The 17,226-nt window shown below is 48.6% G+C and overlaps 1 protein-coding gene across 1 annotated transcript in view; it reads left to right on the top strand.

Moving 5' to 3' along the window:
- LOC119395072 (NK1 transcription factor-related protein 1) overlaps nucleotides 1–17,226 on the top strand; it is a 123,149-nt gene that overhangs the window by 82,899 nt on the left and 23,024 nt on the right. Inside the window, exon 3 of the mRNA XM_049416081.1 lies at nucleotides 5,745–6,338. Coding sequence (XP_049272038.1) covers nucleotides 5,745–6,338 — 594 coding nt within the window. The remainder of the gene's footprint in view (nucleotides 1–5,744; nucleotides 6,339–17,226) is intronic.

Here is a 17,226-nt window from a genome sequence, read left to right as displayed (position 1 = left end):
CTTAGTACGGAGCTTTTAGCTACTTGCGCATTGAAATATACGCACACTAAAGAACACTCATAGCTATTTTAGTGCAGCCAATCTTCACATATTATACTCAACCAGCACGCCTCCATGCAATTTTTCAGTAAGTGATCATAAATGGTAGCCCCTGGATGGCACCGCATTGGCTATTCATGACTGTAAGGCTGATACTTTCTGCATGCACCGCCACCAGCCGCACAACCACTACCAAATTGCTTTTCGCTGTCGACGACATACGTCCGACACACATGTGCTTGAGTGCCCACTGTACCGCCACCCATTAGAACATTAGGACTTCTTCCTAATTATCATCCGATTCTATTCCGGTGTGATGATCTGTTGCGGTGATATGGAGGGCCCAGGTGGGTGCGTCTAAGTGTGCGCGCATACGCAGGTATATATACCTCGGCGGAGACACGGATAACGCATCACAACACTGGACAGCGTTCGCATCGTATGCGCACGTTAGAGACGATACATGCGACCTATAGTGAGAGATAAAATCAGGTGTTATATGCACTAACGTGCGTCTAATTCCGTGGACTCAATACGCTGAGAATGTGCGCGCAAGGTTATACAAGTTCATGCTGGTGTACAGCAATATCTTTTGCCGTCGTTCTGCTCCGACTGCAGAAAGCTTTTATAGAAGAAGCCCCTCGTATTTTATTCAGAACCGAGAAGGCTCCTGCAGTTCGCAATAACAGCTCTGAACAGAGTGCAAGGCGGGCGCAAGACGTAGGACAATTACAGTCCCATAAGGCTAAGATCACAGGAGTATGCTTTCGCGGGACATACATTATGTTATCTCGACTTTCTCGGTCAATTGCATTGTTACTTGCTCTCTTTCGGTCGCCTAGACATAACCATCGGTTATACATGCCACGACTCGGTCGCAGAAGTGCTAATTCCCATTTGATTAAGATTCAATTCGCTTTAATTCAGTCTAACATTTCATTCACTATTAATAATGATTTAGTTGACTTTCACACTCTTACTGCATTATTTCACTTTAATTCACATTTGATTAATCCTATACAGTAATCATCGCTTCTAATCAAGTAGCGTAACCTGAATACATTCAACTGCCATATGTGTTCCTTCGTTGTTCTCCTTCGTTGTCCTCGTTTTTCCCCGCTGCTTCAAGTTATTCGCAAGGTGAACAAACAAACAAACTTTCTGCAGCGCACCGTTTCGCACTACCTGCAGGATAGACACACCTGACTTTACCGTTCGTGTTCACGCCGTCGGACGTGGGATTTTTCTTACTCACGAGGTATACAAGGCTTTCGCTTTAAAATAAAGCTGGTCACGTCACAAACTCGGCATTCGCCAAATAGCGACACTGACCGTAGTTTGTGAACGTGTACGACACCGCGACTTATGGCGAAGTACCACTGTTTTACATCAGGCATCGTTCATCTCCTGTTAATAAGGATCAAGCGACACCAAGAAAAATCCATGTCACTCACCGAGTCAAACTATATTCTCCCTATAGATCGTTTACAACCTCAACACTCTTGACAACTATAGTCGGACAATGACTTGTAAGAGCATATGTATCGAGACTTAACTATGTTTCGGCCTATAGTATTGGAGTATCGCGGAGAGGCAAATCATGCAGTTTAGCAGTGATTTGTGCTAAATATCGCACCGAGAAAAAACAGTGAGAATAAATGTAGGCAATGGACATAACTTGTGACGAGAGATGATATGGTTACCATTGGAAAGTATATGTTCAGTGACAGAGCCGTGCACTGAGTGGTTTGCTGAGATAAGAAAACTTACCGGCGTGTCCCATGGATTTAAGTGATCGTACTTTACTGAAGACATCGCTGGGTGACCGATGAAGTTCTCAGAACACACACGTTTAGCTCACTCTTTCTCTTGAATCGCCGTCCATGGTAGGGGCATACATAAGTGAATACACAAGTGTGGGAGCATACATAAGTTATTTCCATATGGAACAGCGGCCAACGAACGCCGCTGGCTAGAATAACGTATGCCAAATTCCAGACGCGGATCAAAAATAAAGTATGTTGCGTGTTTATCTAGATCGCATAAAAACTGACGTCTGGTCAAAAGAACTTTCTCTCTTCACACATGAGCGACAGCGTTCCCACGGCTTGGAACCCAACTTGACCCAACCCACTCGGTCCCTCTCGTTATCAGACGCACGTATCGTCGCGTCTACAACGAGGTCCCATATCTCGGTCGCAACGTCTTCATTATGCTATCCGCTCGACGTGCGCTTCTGTCGTTTCATTATCTCGCCATTCGACGTGGCAGCGCTGTCATCTGGAGGGCGTGCGACGAGGGAAGGACCCATTGGCTGTCGCGGCTCAGCCCGAGCCCACGCCTTTCGGCGCACGGCGGACGACGCCGTGCTCGACGACTCGTTCCGTCGTTGCGTGTCGCTTCGAGGCAGCCACAAGTACGCTCGGCTGCGCCTCGCGACCGTGGGACACGCCAGTCCTCGCTAATGGACCCAGCCGTCGCTTTATTTTCATTTTTCGCAGGGAGGAGTGCCGTGCGTGTGGGTCTGCCTCCCTTTGAGTGAGGCGCTCGCTGTAAAGTCGACAATCGCACGCCAGCCTTGAAGTGGGGGGAGTTCTCGCTGGAGCGGACCTGGGGGTGAAGGCCTGTCGGCCATTAGGGACGCTCTGAGCCGTGCGCCGGCAGCCCCGTGTTTTCGGGCTCGTTTTTATTACGCGCGCTGCGAAATGCTTCTAGCGAAGTAAATTATATCGAAGAGAAGGGTTTTTTCTACCCGTTCTCGCCCGTGTCTTTTCTTTCGGCTTCTTCGTGTGCGGTGAACCAGCCCTGGGTGACTGGCCACAAGAGTGGGGCTCTTACCTCTCGTTGTGGCAGTGACCACCAGGGCGGCGAGTCATGTGCAGCCATAGTAGCCGGCTCGTTTGGGTGTGCGCGTAAGTATGCAATGCTTGCCGGGTAGCGGAAGTATGAATGCGCACCTCCGAAAAGGACGGGCGTAATTTGCCGTTGAAAAGACCTTGTCCTTTCTGCCTTGGAATCTTCACTCCGCAGGAGTAATGGACATGGGCTTCCTTGACAAGACAGCTTCAGCTATCTAATAGCGTTGTTGTCTAAACACTCCTTTACTGTGACAGGTGGTCAAAATTATTCCGTTGCTGGGTTCGAGAACGTCGAACACCAGAAGTATTTTTATAGAGTTTTCACACTCCGATTATGTTGCAAAATCTGCACCTGGGAACGGGAATCGCACTGCGTCTGTTGCAGTTTGTTGAGGACGCCAAAAAAGATGACTGCGTTTTTTGGCGGCATTTAGAAACTCTCGTCCGAATTTCGGTCAGCCGCGCAGCGACAAGCACACCACGCGACACATTTTGTACGCCTCTCTGGCGATCACCTTTACGATTAGTAGAACATGCACTGGACCTTGCGTCCGTGGTACAGAGGTGAGGCAAGTGAAAATTTAGAGACTCCGCGCTGAACACTTCAAACGATGAAGAGAACATATTGCACATGCTGCTATAATCGCGCTTCTATCATTATCAGTATCATCATCATCATCATCATCATCGTCGTCGTCGTACTGACTACGACCAGTCCAGGACAAAGGTCTCTCCAATGTTTTGCAATGTAGCCAAGCCTCATGCTTGCTGCGGCCGCATTATCTCCGCCAACTTCTCATCTGGGCTGTGCACCCAATTTCTGCCTTCCCATGCGCACTGGCTTCCCTTGCAATCGTCTGTTACTCTTAATGAGCAGTGTGGGACTACTTTGCGCCAATATGGCTACTTTGCGACCCCATCTGGCTCCGAAAATTTCAGGTCGGCTCCATGGCTATTTGCTGGCAACATTCAACTTCTACTTTGACACACTTAGTGGCAGTTTTTCTTGTTATTTGCGGAGAGCATGCATTGTTTGCGAGATTTTGTCGTGTCAGCTGACGCGCGCGCATGTCCTCCCCCGAAACCGCCATGTTGTTCGAGTGGTTATGGTGTTGTACTGCTGACCAGAAGGTCGCGGGATTGAATCTCGGTCGAGGCGGCCACATTCGTTGGAGGTGAAATGCTCGAGGCCCGTGTACTCAGATTTAGATGCACGTTAGAGAACACAAGGTGGTCGAAATTTCCGGAGCCCTCCGGAAATTTGTTCGCTCAGTTATATCCACGGTTTTGGGGTGGAAAATCCCAACAGTTATTATGTCCTGCCCGCCAGGAGGCTGGTGCGCGTTGAGGCACCCAAACGCCACGCGCGGAGCACCTGCTAAGACGGAGTGACGAAGTGACATGCATTTTGGCAAACGCCTGGCTAGCACGCTATACTCACCCTGCCCGCCGTCGTTGCTGATGCTGCGCGCCAGATTCTAATGCTGATGCAGAGTGCGCGTTCTCGAGTGAACTTGAAATAGGCAGAGATCTGAAACAGAATGAAGCTGGACTAGACTGCAACCAGATTTCACTACTTGAAGCTGTATGGTGTTTTGTAAATCAACTAATCAATATCAGTCGGCGGCTTTAAGTGTACTGACATGAAAATCTCAGCTGTCGTTTTTGCGCAATGAAGGCCAATTGCACTCAAGACCATGAATTGTACTGCATGCGTGAGTGCACCCTGAAAAAGTAATTTAATATGTTTTTAAAAGCTAGTTTCGGTTACCACTGTACCCTGACGTCACAACACGGTATGAGCTCCTCGTCACGTGCTCGCGCAAGACATCGTGACGTTTCCATGGCCGCTCCGCACCGTGGTTACGTTAGTGACGCACAAGCGGCCATTTTGTAAGTTTTGGTACCTGACGAATTACGACTAGCCAGACTGCTGCTGAAGTCCCAGTAGTTACTGTAGCCTGACGTCAAGCTATACCGTCGACGGCGCTAGGTGCGCCGTGGGAAAATTGACTTTAATATCAAAAAACATATCTTAAGCATTCGCTGAGCTTCACACCTGCTCAGAGCCGTCTCTGCATACGGGAGATTTGTATGGCAGAGTAAACTCGCCTTCGAAAAAAGGTGCCAGTACTCCTTCCGGAAAGAGTGCTTCAACGTTTAATGCTCCTACTGACTTGCTAAATTGAATGATACAAAATTCAGTTTCCAATGTCATTCCATCCATTCTGCATAAACTACATGCAGGCGCATTGAACTCATTATAAATTATTCATGTACACATGCAACGTACTCGTGGCTTGAAGACTAAGCGAAACGAAGGAAAGGTCGTTCTCTGATTTCTATGTTTTCGTTTATTCAAAATAAATTACTTGTTGAATAATAAAAACAATTCATAATACCGCTTATCTTCTGTTTGGCCACAAAAATGGCGATAAAATTAAATGGCATCGCTACTTTTGGCTACATTTAGCTTGAGTTCTCGCTCCTTCTCAAAACTACTCAATGGCAACCCTGCTGTTCACTTACAGCAATGCTTGTTACTAAGCCAAATGTTGATCAGCTGGAGTACTAAAATGCTTGATCGTATGGGAACACCGTGAACGACCGACGCTATTCATAAAGCCCGGCATCGCCTAAGAATTGGCGGTGCATGCTTGGCGATCCGGCATGCGCACTTTGATCTGAACACTTCAAGTTCACGTAATTATGGCAATGACGACGACCGTGGTGAAGGCATGCGCATCCCATAGTGACATATATGTATAGGTTGGAGGGACGCATCTTTGCCATGTCCTGTGCGAGTCGCACACCCTGCGTGGGTCATCATGTGAACCTTTCCCGCAGGCGAGACGTCTCCTGTCTCCAGCTGTCCCCCGTCACCGCTGGCCTGGTGCCACACCGCGGGCGACTCGGCCGCAGCTCGGATAGCGACGGTGACTGCGGCCCGCCTCGCGAAGGCAGCCCGCGACTACCGAGCCTCGTGGGCGGCGACGAAGTCCGCCTGCTAGGGCGTTCTGAGTGCGCGGACAAACGCAGCGGCCACTCATCCCACCAAGGACACGGCCAGAGCCTGTCCACGTCGCATCAGCAGCAGCAACAGCACCATCAGCAGCAGCAACAAAGTCGGCGCCGACGCACGGCGTTCACGAGCGAGCAGCTGCTGGAACTCGAGAAGGAATTCCACTCGAAAAAGTACCTGTCCCTGACGGAGCGGTCGCAGATAGCGCACGCGCTGCAGCTCACAGAGGTGCAGGTCAAGATATGGTTCCAGAACCGGCGCGCCAAATGGAAGCGCGTCAAGGCGGGGCTCACGGCAGGCCGCGGGCCTCAGCAGCACTCTGACGCGCCACGCATCGTGGTCCCAATCCCGGTACACGTGAACAGGGTGGCCCTGCGCAACCAGCAACAGCAACCGCAAGCCGAACCCAAGGGACCGGGGTGAGCGGGCAATCACTTTATTTTCTCTTTCGAATGCTGTGTGCGAAAGAACTTATCGCCATGCTAGTTAACGTCTAGTGGTAACTAGTTAATAACATCGACGAATGCATGAGTTTAATTGGTATATAAGCGAAGAATAAGCGCTTCTTGCAAAGATCGCTAGCTCTTCTTCTGGGCCTGTATTCACAAAAGCTTCTTACGCTAGAGTTTTTCGTAAAAGAAACTTTCAGGTAATCCTGAAGCTGGGGCATATCATTAAGGAAGCCGGTCGGTCAATGGCGATGAACACAGGCGTATAGGAAGGAAAGCCTTTGTGGCTTTTTTCCCAAGCTTTAATTATTACCTTCGAACATCCATGACCATCACGTTTATTTAGCTGCGCTAAATAAAGCAGTTCATTTTCTAAAGGATAATAATGAGATGCGAGTACAGGATAGCGGAAAGACAACAGCGCAAAAAGACGGAACACCGGAATAAGGAAGACACAAAGAACAGCGCTGACTTTCAAGAAATGTTTGCACGTCAACACCGCGCAATAGATACTTGCGCAGTCCAAAACAGAAAGAAAGAACGAACAGAGATTTGATTAACAAAGGTAACATAAACCAGCTATCAGCATCATCACTGTAACCATGCACATTGATGATGCTGATAGATAGTTAGTTTATATTATCTTTGTTTGCCATCTTTATGTTCCTTCTTTCTTTTCGTTTCGGACTGCGCAAGTATCTATTGCGCGGTGTTGGAGTGTAAACATTTGTTCAAAGTCAGAGCTGTTCTACGTGTCTTCTTTCTTCCGGTGCTCCGTCTTTTCGCGCTGTTTTCTTTCCGCTATGTCGTGCCAACACGTCCGAGCATCCACTTTAGATGTGGATACAGTTACACCTTGGCATGAAGGATGCTTTACGCTGCTGAGGAGCGCCGATGTACTGTACAGAGAAAAACAGAAAAGAAGAGCAAGTCTGAGAGCTGAACACGAAGAAAAAAATCTGGCTTGTTATAGCCTATACACTGGGAAACAGGAGAGGTTAGAAGACAAGATATATTACATATAGAGAAGGAGAAACAGGGAGCACAGACACACCATCATGGTCGGTAAGATGCAATTGCCTGAGATTGTAACAGCGTAATGTCTCTGGTGTGCCGTGCTAAGCGAACGCCGTGTCGGGCTACAGCCGCTTATAGCTCGAGGCCTGCCATTTTTGAAACTCGTAAGCGCCTATTCCAACGCCCTCTAGCGATTTTAGCGACTTTCACGACTTCGTATCTTCTATGCATTTGCAACAAGAGAGAGCGAAGCAACGACATGACGGGAGGCTAGCCATAAGTCTGTTTGCGTCCGGACTTGGAGGCGGACGCCTACCACCTGACCGACGCTACTGAAATAATTAGGGAATAAAATTCACACATTCAATTTTGATATGTTACAAATTATGCAGCACATGAAACACGCTTAGAAAGAGTATGAGCACAAAAAAAAAAGAAAAGAAACAAGGAACTGTCCATACTGATGTCTAGATGCGAGAAGAATGCGCATCGCTTAAAGACAAAATAGTAACCTTCTACTATTAAGCTATAAAAATTACATGTTAAAGAACTTGAACAAAGGGGATCAACCACGTTCAAATAAACGCGATGACATAAGTCACGCATATAAAATAAGACGCCTAAATATGCACGTAGGTCATCAAATTCACTCGATTCAGTCGTCAGTTGAAAATGCGGTGAGGAATCGAAAAGGGCACTTATAAGTATAGCGACCCACTGGTAATACATAATGACTGCAGTGGAATACGTACTATATAGTTTGTCATCTGTTTGCTTCGTGCATCGCTGAAATCGAAAGAAAGAAAACTATTCTAATCTGCAGCAAATATGAAAACATGAATGTACGTTTAACAAGGACGAAAATAGCAGTCCTGCACGTTTCGCAGCTATTTATAGTCAACAGGTGGTCCAAGAAGATTTCAATAGGGACGCAGTGGCCCCTTCTATAGAACTGCCTAGGTCCGTGCACTGCACTTGTCGTTTCCGGCAGGGAGCCTTGTAAAGGACTTGTATACTACCACAGTAAACGACCTGCTTCACGCCAATTTTACATAATCTCTCGAACGAGCGGACATTTTTCACGCCTCGACGCGAACATTACGGATCATCTCGTTACGAAGACATATGCGCGTTAGAGGGACGAGGACGTACAAAAAGATGAGGATTGAAAGAAAGCGGGGATAAACGGAGCAATTTGGCGTCCTCAGAAACTTCCCTCGGCCCTCATTTACACGTCCGAAATCCCGTCCGAGGCGTCGACGTAATCGTTTGCTTATTAGCCGACCGGACGAGGAAGACGGGAAAGGTGGAGAGCTCCACTGGTACAGGTGTATGAGCGCTCATATACCTATACAGCGGCTTATGCTATGCAAGGTGGCTCGCATTAGACACGCTACAGAAGAATTCGTTCGCTTGTCCGACAGGTACGCCACGCACCTATGTAGTACGTCTAGCACAGCCACGAGCGGAGGGGATTCCAGCATCGGCCGTTCGCCCGCCTGGCCATATGACCGCGGCATCGCGTCGTCCTGTTTCGGGCCATCCACGAAACTGGCCGATACACACACCGGACCTCTCTCTCGGCAGGCGAACGGCCCTAAGCGGTCTGGGTTTTGGGGTGGGGGGAAGGGAGGGGGGGCAGGGGTGGGCGCCTTGTAATTTGGCCGCGCGGCCGAGAGGCATTTAACACTCGGGCCGACAGCGGCCGTTTCTCTTTCCGGACCGGCAGCGAGGCTGTCGGCGCCTGTTTGCTTTCGGGCCAACAACACGCCCGAACCATTACCGGCGCTCGTCGCCCCGGGCGCTGCTGTCGAAGGAAACGAGCTGCCTGAGAAGTGGCGGCCGCCACCTCGTTGCCATCACCCGCGACGTGATCCGAGCGGCCTTCTTGCTGCTCACCCCCTCCCATCTCGTTGTTGCCTTCGGCTCTACCTTTTCGCATCAATGCGGGCGCACTTCGTGGCTTGCTTCGAAAGGCGCATCGCCGAGGTGACTGAATATACCGGCGCAGACTGCGGTAATTGGCCCCCTCTTCGCGCCTCCCTTGCGCGTGGTATTTAAGCTTTACGCCGCTCGGGGCTGTGCGGTAAGTTCAAGTGTGGCCAGAAAAAAAAAAAAAATGGTGTTTGCTCAGTCCGCGCGTTCCACGGGGTGAATTGTCAGAACAGCGCGAACTCCTTTATGTGCCATGTTGCTTTGTCATCAGCGTGCATGAAAGGAAGCTGAAAAAAGTGTTACTTCAAGTTTTATGATGACGCAGTGTAGAAACTAAGAGCAACTTATGCTGACGCTTTTTTCCTTGCCCATGTGCAACAGCACCAGTATGATGAACGCTCTCACGATGTCTGAAAGCACGTCACTTTCCACTCGGTCTAACTTTCACGTAGTCAAGTTTTCCTCGTTTACCAGGACCGTGCGTTAGCAGCCGTTTCATGAATATAGTAGTCGACGAGTATGCAGAAGTGTAATCTTCGCACTGTGCTCGCATACTTCGTATGATTGAAAACCTAAAGCGGTATTACAAGTGCCTTGCTTGAAGAGTAGGATCTTGGAACGTGCTCATAAAAACAGGAGAGTGGCTGCAGTTTTCGTCTACTACTCTCTTCGTGTACTCCTGAACAAATTGCGTTGGCGGCACCGGCGGGCACCATGCGTCTATGGATGAATTTTCGCTAATACACATACAACGTAATCCGTTCAATGTTATGCGGAAAACGATGGCAACGAAATAATCACGATGCAAGGAGGAAATTGGTGAAGTACCTACACTGCTTTTATTTTCCTCTTCCGCCTGTCCGACATCTTCCGCACGCGAAAAGCAGAGCGTATCACTCGCGGCTGCAACTGTCAACAGCACAACTTCAAGTTGCATACGCAACTCCTTTGGTCGGTACATAGCAGGACGGCCACTGGCAATTCTCATACCTTATGTCGCATCGCTTCGAATCACTCCAATGTGTCTCATGACGATTTGGTGAGGCTTCATAACGCATCGTGGTTGTTTACAGCCCTTCTTGTACGTGCCGCTGAAACAGTCTCTCTCGTTTCTTCATGTTGCGTATAAGCGAGGTAAGGATCAGTGAATAGGCGTTTGTACTGGTTAGTTTAACGCAAACAATGCTACACTGCAAAAATGACGAACTGCAAGGAGGCAGTACTTTACAACCAGAATGAATGGAGTCGGCGGTAAGCGCTGACAGGAGGTAGCAAAACCTGAGAACGAGGCATGCAGACACCTCGCTTGAGTTGCGTGAGGTGCCCGCAAATCGCACTACGCGACCGCGCGAGCGAACTCGAAAGACACGTGTAAAGCCATTCGAGTAACACACGCTCGACGCGAACGTTCCCAGCACCGTGTCCCAGCGGCGCAGCCGCGGCCATACCTAGCGCGCTTTTATTTATATTTTGGCCCCTCGTAACGCGCGGCCAGCCAGCTACTCCCGTGGCAGCGGCGCCGACAGGCAAGCCGCCGGCGGCTAGGCCTAATCGGGCGGTCACGCGTGGACGCCTCCGGCTCGTTGCGAACACGCACCGCGGGTCATTTAGAAGCCGACAACGAGGTAGCGAGCCACCGCCTTCTCGAGGGCGCGCGAAAACGTTTTACTTTGCCGCTCAGCGCGCGGGGTGCGAGCGCGACGCGATTTCGCTCTGCCATTGCTCGCTGCGTCCGCATGTCGGCGCCGCTTACGCGAGCTGATGGTCCATTGTGTACGCATCAGCAGCAGCCGCAAAAGGCGGCGACACCTCGCTTCGCGTGTACTGCGCACGAGAGCCGCTTTCCCATGAACTCATGTTACTGAATGCTCGCTCCTCGATTGCTCGCATAGAATATATGGCGACCCGCAGCTGAAGATCTGTCCATTTATCGCTGCCATTCCAATGGCAGACCAGTGTGAGAACGAGGATCCGTTGTGTGGTGCCGATGGTGTATTGATTTGGGCAGACGCCAATGGCTCCTCGTGGAAGCATTTGCCGAAGACGACGATTCAATGCTGACGATGACTCATTCCCGGCGTGTAACGGAAGCAAGCAACAGCGTTGATCGACCACGTTTATCGAGATCACACCGTTCCCACCGCAGCGGTGCCTTTTTATGGTTGTCGACGCCGGCGCTCTCTCGGATGATGGATTTCGGGGCGGGCATAACGCCTGACGGTTAAATAGCATCAGTCCTGCGCTCGTATACACGGCGCGAATCCCAGGACACGCGTAGCTTTTATGCTGATATATACACACATGAGAACTATAGCAGCGAAGAGGAGCCGACTATTCTGGGCTGCGACGAAATGCTGCTCAGACACCCGTGCTCTGGAAACTCAGGCTTAATTCCTAACAGATACAGGTGGGCCTTTTCCTTGGCGTCGGCGTCTTTCGGTTGTTATGATGTTAAGAGCACGAGCACGAATCATGGCAGATGCGTAGCAGGCTGCATTGCTGAAGCCTGCAAGGTAGATTTCTGAGGCAGCGTGAATGTATTTCAACAAGAATGCTATATTCAGCAAGACATTGAGCCACTCTGAGGCTTTAATATGTGATTGAGGCGCGATAAAATGTGTTTAGTGAAAAACAAGTTTTGGGTGATGCGGCAATGATCTGTTTTCCTATAGACTTTCTGGCGGGTGCTGCTATCATTTTGAGATTAAGAGCGGTTATAATATAGCCGCTTTCTGTCTGTAACAACTACACGAAGAGTGCTACGAACAGACTCATGCGCATAAAGCTGCTGTACTCGTGTATTCGACGTTTCATGACCTTGTTCATTTCACGTCACGACATACAAAACTGGCAAAATATTAATTTAACTGCCCAATATGGCGGCGCCCGTGATATGGAAATACTATCGCCTACAGCTGTATGGATGGATACTGAAAAAATTTTACCCCTGCTTAGTGATAAAATGGCATTACCTTTAGTTACATTCATTACATTGACAGCCAACTCATGCCGCTGTTAACCAGCTATCACCAACAATAATCAACATTCATGGTAATATACGAGTAAATGTGGTTGTGAATTGTGGGGCATTACGCGAACAAACAAATAATGCCGATTTCACGGAAAGCGCGCCGGAAATTGCTAAGAATTTTGTCAGGGAGGAGCGCCACACCACGGAGTCAAGCAATTGATAAAAACTTGTTGGATGAATATCCCGACATATACCACCATAGCTTGAGCAGTTTCTGTATTTTTCTTGAAAGAGGCCCATGGCTCCTCCTGCTGTGAATATTCACTTCGGTGTGTGTGTGTGTGTGCGTGCGCATGTGTGTGTGCGTGCGTGCGTGCGTGTGTGTGTGTGTGTGTGTGTGTGTGTGTGTGTGTGTGTGTTGTGTGTGTGTGTGTGTGTGTGTGTGTGTGTGTGTGTGTGTGTGTGTGTGTGTGTGTGTTGTGTGCGCGCGCTTCCTTACCTGGCGCGCACTTTTCCGCCGCTATTTCTGTCAACGGCACTGCCAGGACGGTTTAAGTCTCGCACATCGATGCCGCTCATGAGACGAGACGATTGGCAAACCATCATATTTGTGAAGATGATATAAGACACTCCATGTGTGTTTACTTGCACAGGGAGAAATCATTGAGTAAACCGTCAGCGTCGTCAGAAATAGAGCACTGCACGGGCCCGGGCCGGGCCGTCCGAAGCGTTTTCCGGGGGGGCCGGCTGGGCTCGGGCTTGAAAGTGCGGGCCCAGGCCGGGCCCGGGCTTGGAGCCACGGGCCTGGGCCGGGCCCGGGCTTGAGGCTGCGGCCGGCCGGACTCGGACCCGCTCATTAAAAGGTGTAAGTCGGGCCTTCGAGCACACGCGAATGTTATGCATTCCATGGTCTAAGGTATACTGTGCGAAGCTGAAGTGACACGTATATATAATATATATATAATCTATAAATATATATTATATATATATATATATATATTAATATATAATATATATATAATATATATATATATATTATATATATATAGATATATATATATATTAACAGCACTAACAATGGGCCAGATCACGGTTGTTCCCATGGGAGGCATAAAGATTTCAGTCTTTTATTCGAGGTTGACACATACGATACATTTCATTTATATTCCTTGTTATTACGTGCCAAAACCACGATATGATTACGAGGCACGCCGTAGTGGCACCGGATCAATTTCGACCACCTCGAGTTCTCTAACCTGCACCTAAAGATAGGTATATACACGGGTGTCCTTGCATTTCGCCCCCACCAAATTGCGGCCGCCGTGGCCGCGGGAATCGCACCCGCGTCCTAGGACTTAACAGCGAAACAGCTTAACCGCTGAGCTACCATCGTGGGCAAAGCAACATTTCGATGCATGTACACACCGGATTTTCCGTCCGATCGCCCGCTACAAAGCGCACGGCATCATTAATCATCATCATCAACACTAATATCCTCTAGCGGGCCCGGGCCGGGCCTGGTCATGAACAAGCGCGCCCTGGATTAGTTTAGTAATGAACGCCCGGGTCCAGGCCGGGCCCGGGCTTGGAACGACGGGCTCGGGCTGCGTACGGTCAAGTACGCCCGGGCCCGAGCCGGGCTCGGGCTGGGTTCGGTCATGTACGCCCGGGCCCGGGCTGGGCTCGGGCTTCATAAAGCGGGCCCGGCCGGGCCCGGCCGTAAATCTGGCCCGTGCAGTGCTCTAGTCAGAAACGCGCTATACTTACAAGCGGCGCATTCCCGGCGACGTTCTATTGCGTCTATAGGAGGATAAGTTGGAAAACTCACACAAAATTAATTAACTCGAACCCAGCTGTTAGTCTTAGTATATGTGAGTCCGTATGACGAAATTTATTGGAGTTTTCATTATTTGTTTTCTATTGTTTCGCGCACGTGACACCGCACAGGCGAGGTGGACGAAGTATACGCGCAGCTGGCTCGCCCACGCATCTTTTGAACCTCACAGTACCTTGAAACATAGAGATTTACAGCTTTCCCTTAAGATTTGAACGATTCCGAGGACTTTCTATTTTATTAGGAAAGCGCTAAGTAGTTGGCGCTGCAACGGCCACGGAAACAAAAAAATTCAGGCAACGATAAGTTCACAGCAAGCAATGACGTTCCGTACTATACGCCGAAATATTCCAGTTACGAGAGATGAAAATTCCCTTTTTCGGGCATTTTTCCCTGCATACTTCGAAGAAAATCCCAGCATTTTTTCCCTCCGCAATAGTAGTTATGCGTGCGAGCCACACACACACGCATATATAAATGCATGTGTGTGACGTGTAAACGGCTATTAAATCATGACTAGCGCTTGCGCTCCTGAACAATACAAAGCATGGCCTTCGTAACTTGTGCTCTAAGTACCTGTGCATATGTGGGCTTCGAGTCTAACACCCGGAGTGAACTAGAAATCACTCCACATAATTATCAGAACAAGTCTCAAGAGCTATGCGTATAGCGCATGCACCACAACCGATTGCAGAAGCCGAAAGCGCACTATATGACCGCTACGTGTCGGTAATCATCGAGGAATTTCACCATGCCTGGAATTCTCCGCAAAGTGGCAAAGGTTCCCTTTTTGCCTTTCTTGCAATATGACGGCTAAAAACTTCCCGAAAAAGGCAAGCGGGAACCAGTAGGCCGGACTTCGAAACCCTTCCCTTACAAAAATATTTGGTAACATTAAGTTGACGGTCTAAAGACAATTGTTACTAGAACCTACCAACAATCAAAGAGTGTCTACCAACTGTCTTTAGACGTCTGTACCAACAATCAATCAACGCTCTGGCTGCAATTGGCCACCAACTTTGAACGACTCATGTTCATAGGTCGTGTGGTGACCTCGTAGTAACGCCCTATCAGCAATGTTCAACAGACACCCTATCACTGTGAGCAAAAAAAAGCCGAGATGGGAGTAAACGGACTCGTCCTCTAGCGCACGCCCCTATGGGGTTTTATATACTCCGTCCAGGGGAGTAAAAAATTTACCCCCTTTGAGGACGGAGGTTTTGGATGGACTGAGGGGAGTATTTGTTTACATCCATAGGGGAGCTTTTCGCTGTCGCACCATGCGCCAGAGAATCTTTAATTAAATTAGCATCGAAACACGCAAACTCGATCACACGTACACAAACATGCACACAACATTCGCAAAGTAATACAACACTCACACTGACAGCCGCTCGCCACCCGCTCTTCACAACCAAACTTTGGTCACCGAGTATATATAGGCACCACATCTTGACCTCCAATGTAGCTCAGATGGACACTTCTTTTCCGTGTAATTAAGCAACAAACATTCATGGCGTACGTGTAAATTTGCGGTGGGCTTATAGATACCACTGAGGCACACCTATCTTTTACTGAAAATCCGCCTAACATTCAACGACTTTTTTTTAATTAGCGAATTTTGAGGTCAGTAAGAAGGAGGCCTTCAGACGGTCTACATAAAATAGTCTTTATACAAAAGTAAGAAGCAGGGCTTCAGACGGTCTACATAAAATAGTCTTTATACAAAGTAAGAAGGAGGTCTTTAGACGGTCTACATAAAATAGTCTTTATACAAATGTAAGAAGCAGGCCTTCAGACGGTCTACATAAAATAGTCTTTATACAAAAGTAAGAAGGAGGTCTTTAGACGGTCTACATAAAATAGTCTTTATACAAAGTAAGAAGCAGGTCTTTAGACGGTCTACATAAAATAGTCTTTATACAAAAGTAGGAAGGAGGTCTTTAGACGGTCTATTGACAAATGTTACTAGATCGCAAATGTTACTAGACGGTCACCAATGTCAATAGATGGTTACTAGGTGGTCTGTTCAATGTTACTAGCCATTTTTGTAAGGGTTACGCCGCGGTGGGCCGCTGCCTTGCGCAGCCCCATCTCGGCGACCAACTTTGGGCTGTCAAGCAGGCCCGCGAGGCGGCGGTGAGGCGAGGCCTCGATGTCCCCACGTGGGAGACCTAAGGCCCGGTCGCCGAAAGCTCTGCAGGACTATCAATATGTTACCAACTAAGGGAAAATTCTAGGGGAGTGCGAATATTCGAGTGTCGAATTCGAATCGAATATACTTAACCGAATAATTCGATTCGACTTTCGGATAGCTAGTATTCGAAGTTTGGGATAATTCCACAGGACGAATATCTAAAAAGCGACAAAGGCCAATGATGCAACTTGGGTGGGGTGGCTAAAACTAACGCTAACATCGTTACAGTAGGCTTTTCGTTAAAACTTTCACCGATATCCTGGTACAAAAGCGAGCGCATTTTATTTTAAAGGCGATTATTTAATTTCCACACGTGAAAAAAAAACATGAGAAATCTGTCAAGCTCTTCACAACTTTGCCTCTGAAACGAAGGCACCGACTTTCTTGCATAGTTCGGTCGCGTATGCCGCAGGCGCCGTATAATACATCATGAATTTGGTCCGCGAAACCATCGGTGATTGGATTCACATATGAAAATTTGTTCACGCTGTGCAGTCGTCACTGCCGCACCGCACCACTCGTTCAAAACAATTCCCATCGTTCCGGCGCGTAGTTAAAACGCTGCTGTGAACGGGCGCCCGAAGATTGTTGGGCCCCCAGTACCTATGGAGATAAAGCACATTGCGCGACCATAGATGAAGCACAATTGAAGCTGTATTCCGTGACCATAGCGGAAAAAAAACACAACTGGCTACCACACCCCCTTCTTTTCCGTGATGTGGCTAGGAGGGCTCCTGCTAACTGAAGTGACGGCTCTTCTATCAACATGCCAGCGCGCTCATAAAAGCAGAAGAGAAATACCCATCTGAACAAGCGCGTAATAAAGCTACCACCAAGCCGTTGCGTCCCTGATTTTTCTTTTGTCTTGTTGTAACTGGCAGTACAAGTTTCGTGTAAATACCTA

The sequence above is a fragment of the Rhipicephalus sanguineus genome, chromosome 5 (assembly GCF_013339695.2).
Source record: "Rhipicephalus sanguineus isolate Rsan-2018 chromosome 5, BIME_Rsan_1.4, whole genome shotgun sequence".
Classification (NCBI taxonomy): domain Eukaryota; kingdom Metazoa; phylum Arthropoda; class Arachnida; order Ixodida; family Ixodidae; genus Rhipicephalus; species Rhipicephalus sanguineus.
The sequence above is the reverse complement of the archived record's forward strand: the minus strand, read 5'-3'. Positions and strand labels throughout refer to the sequence as shown.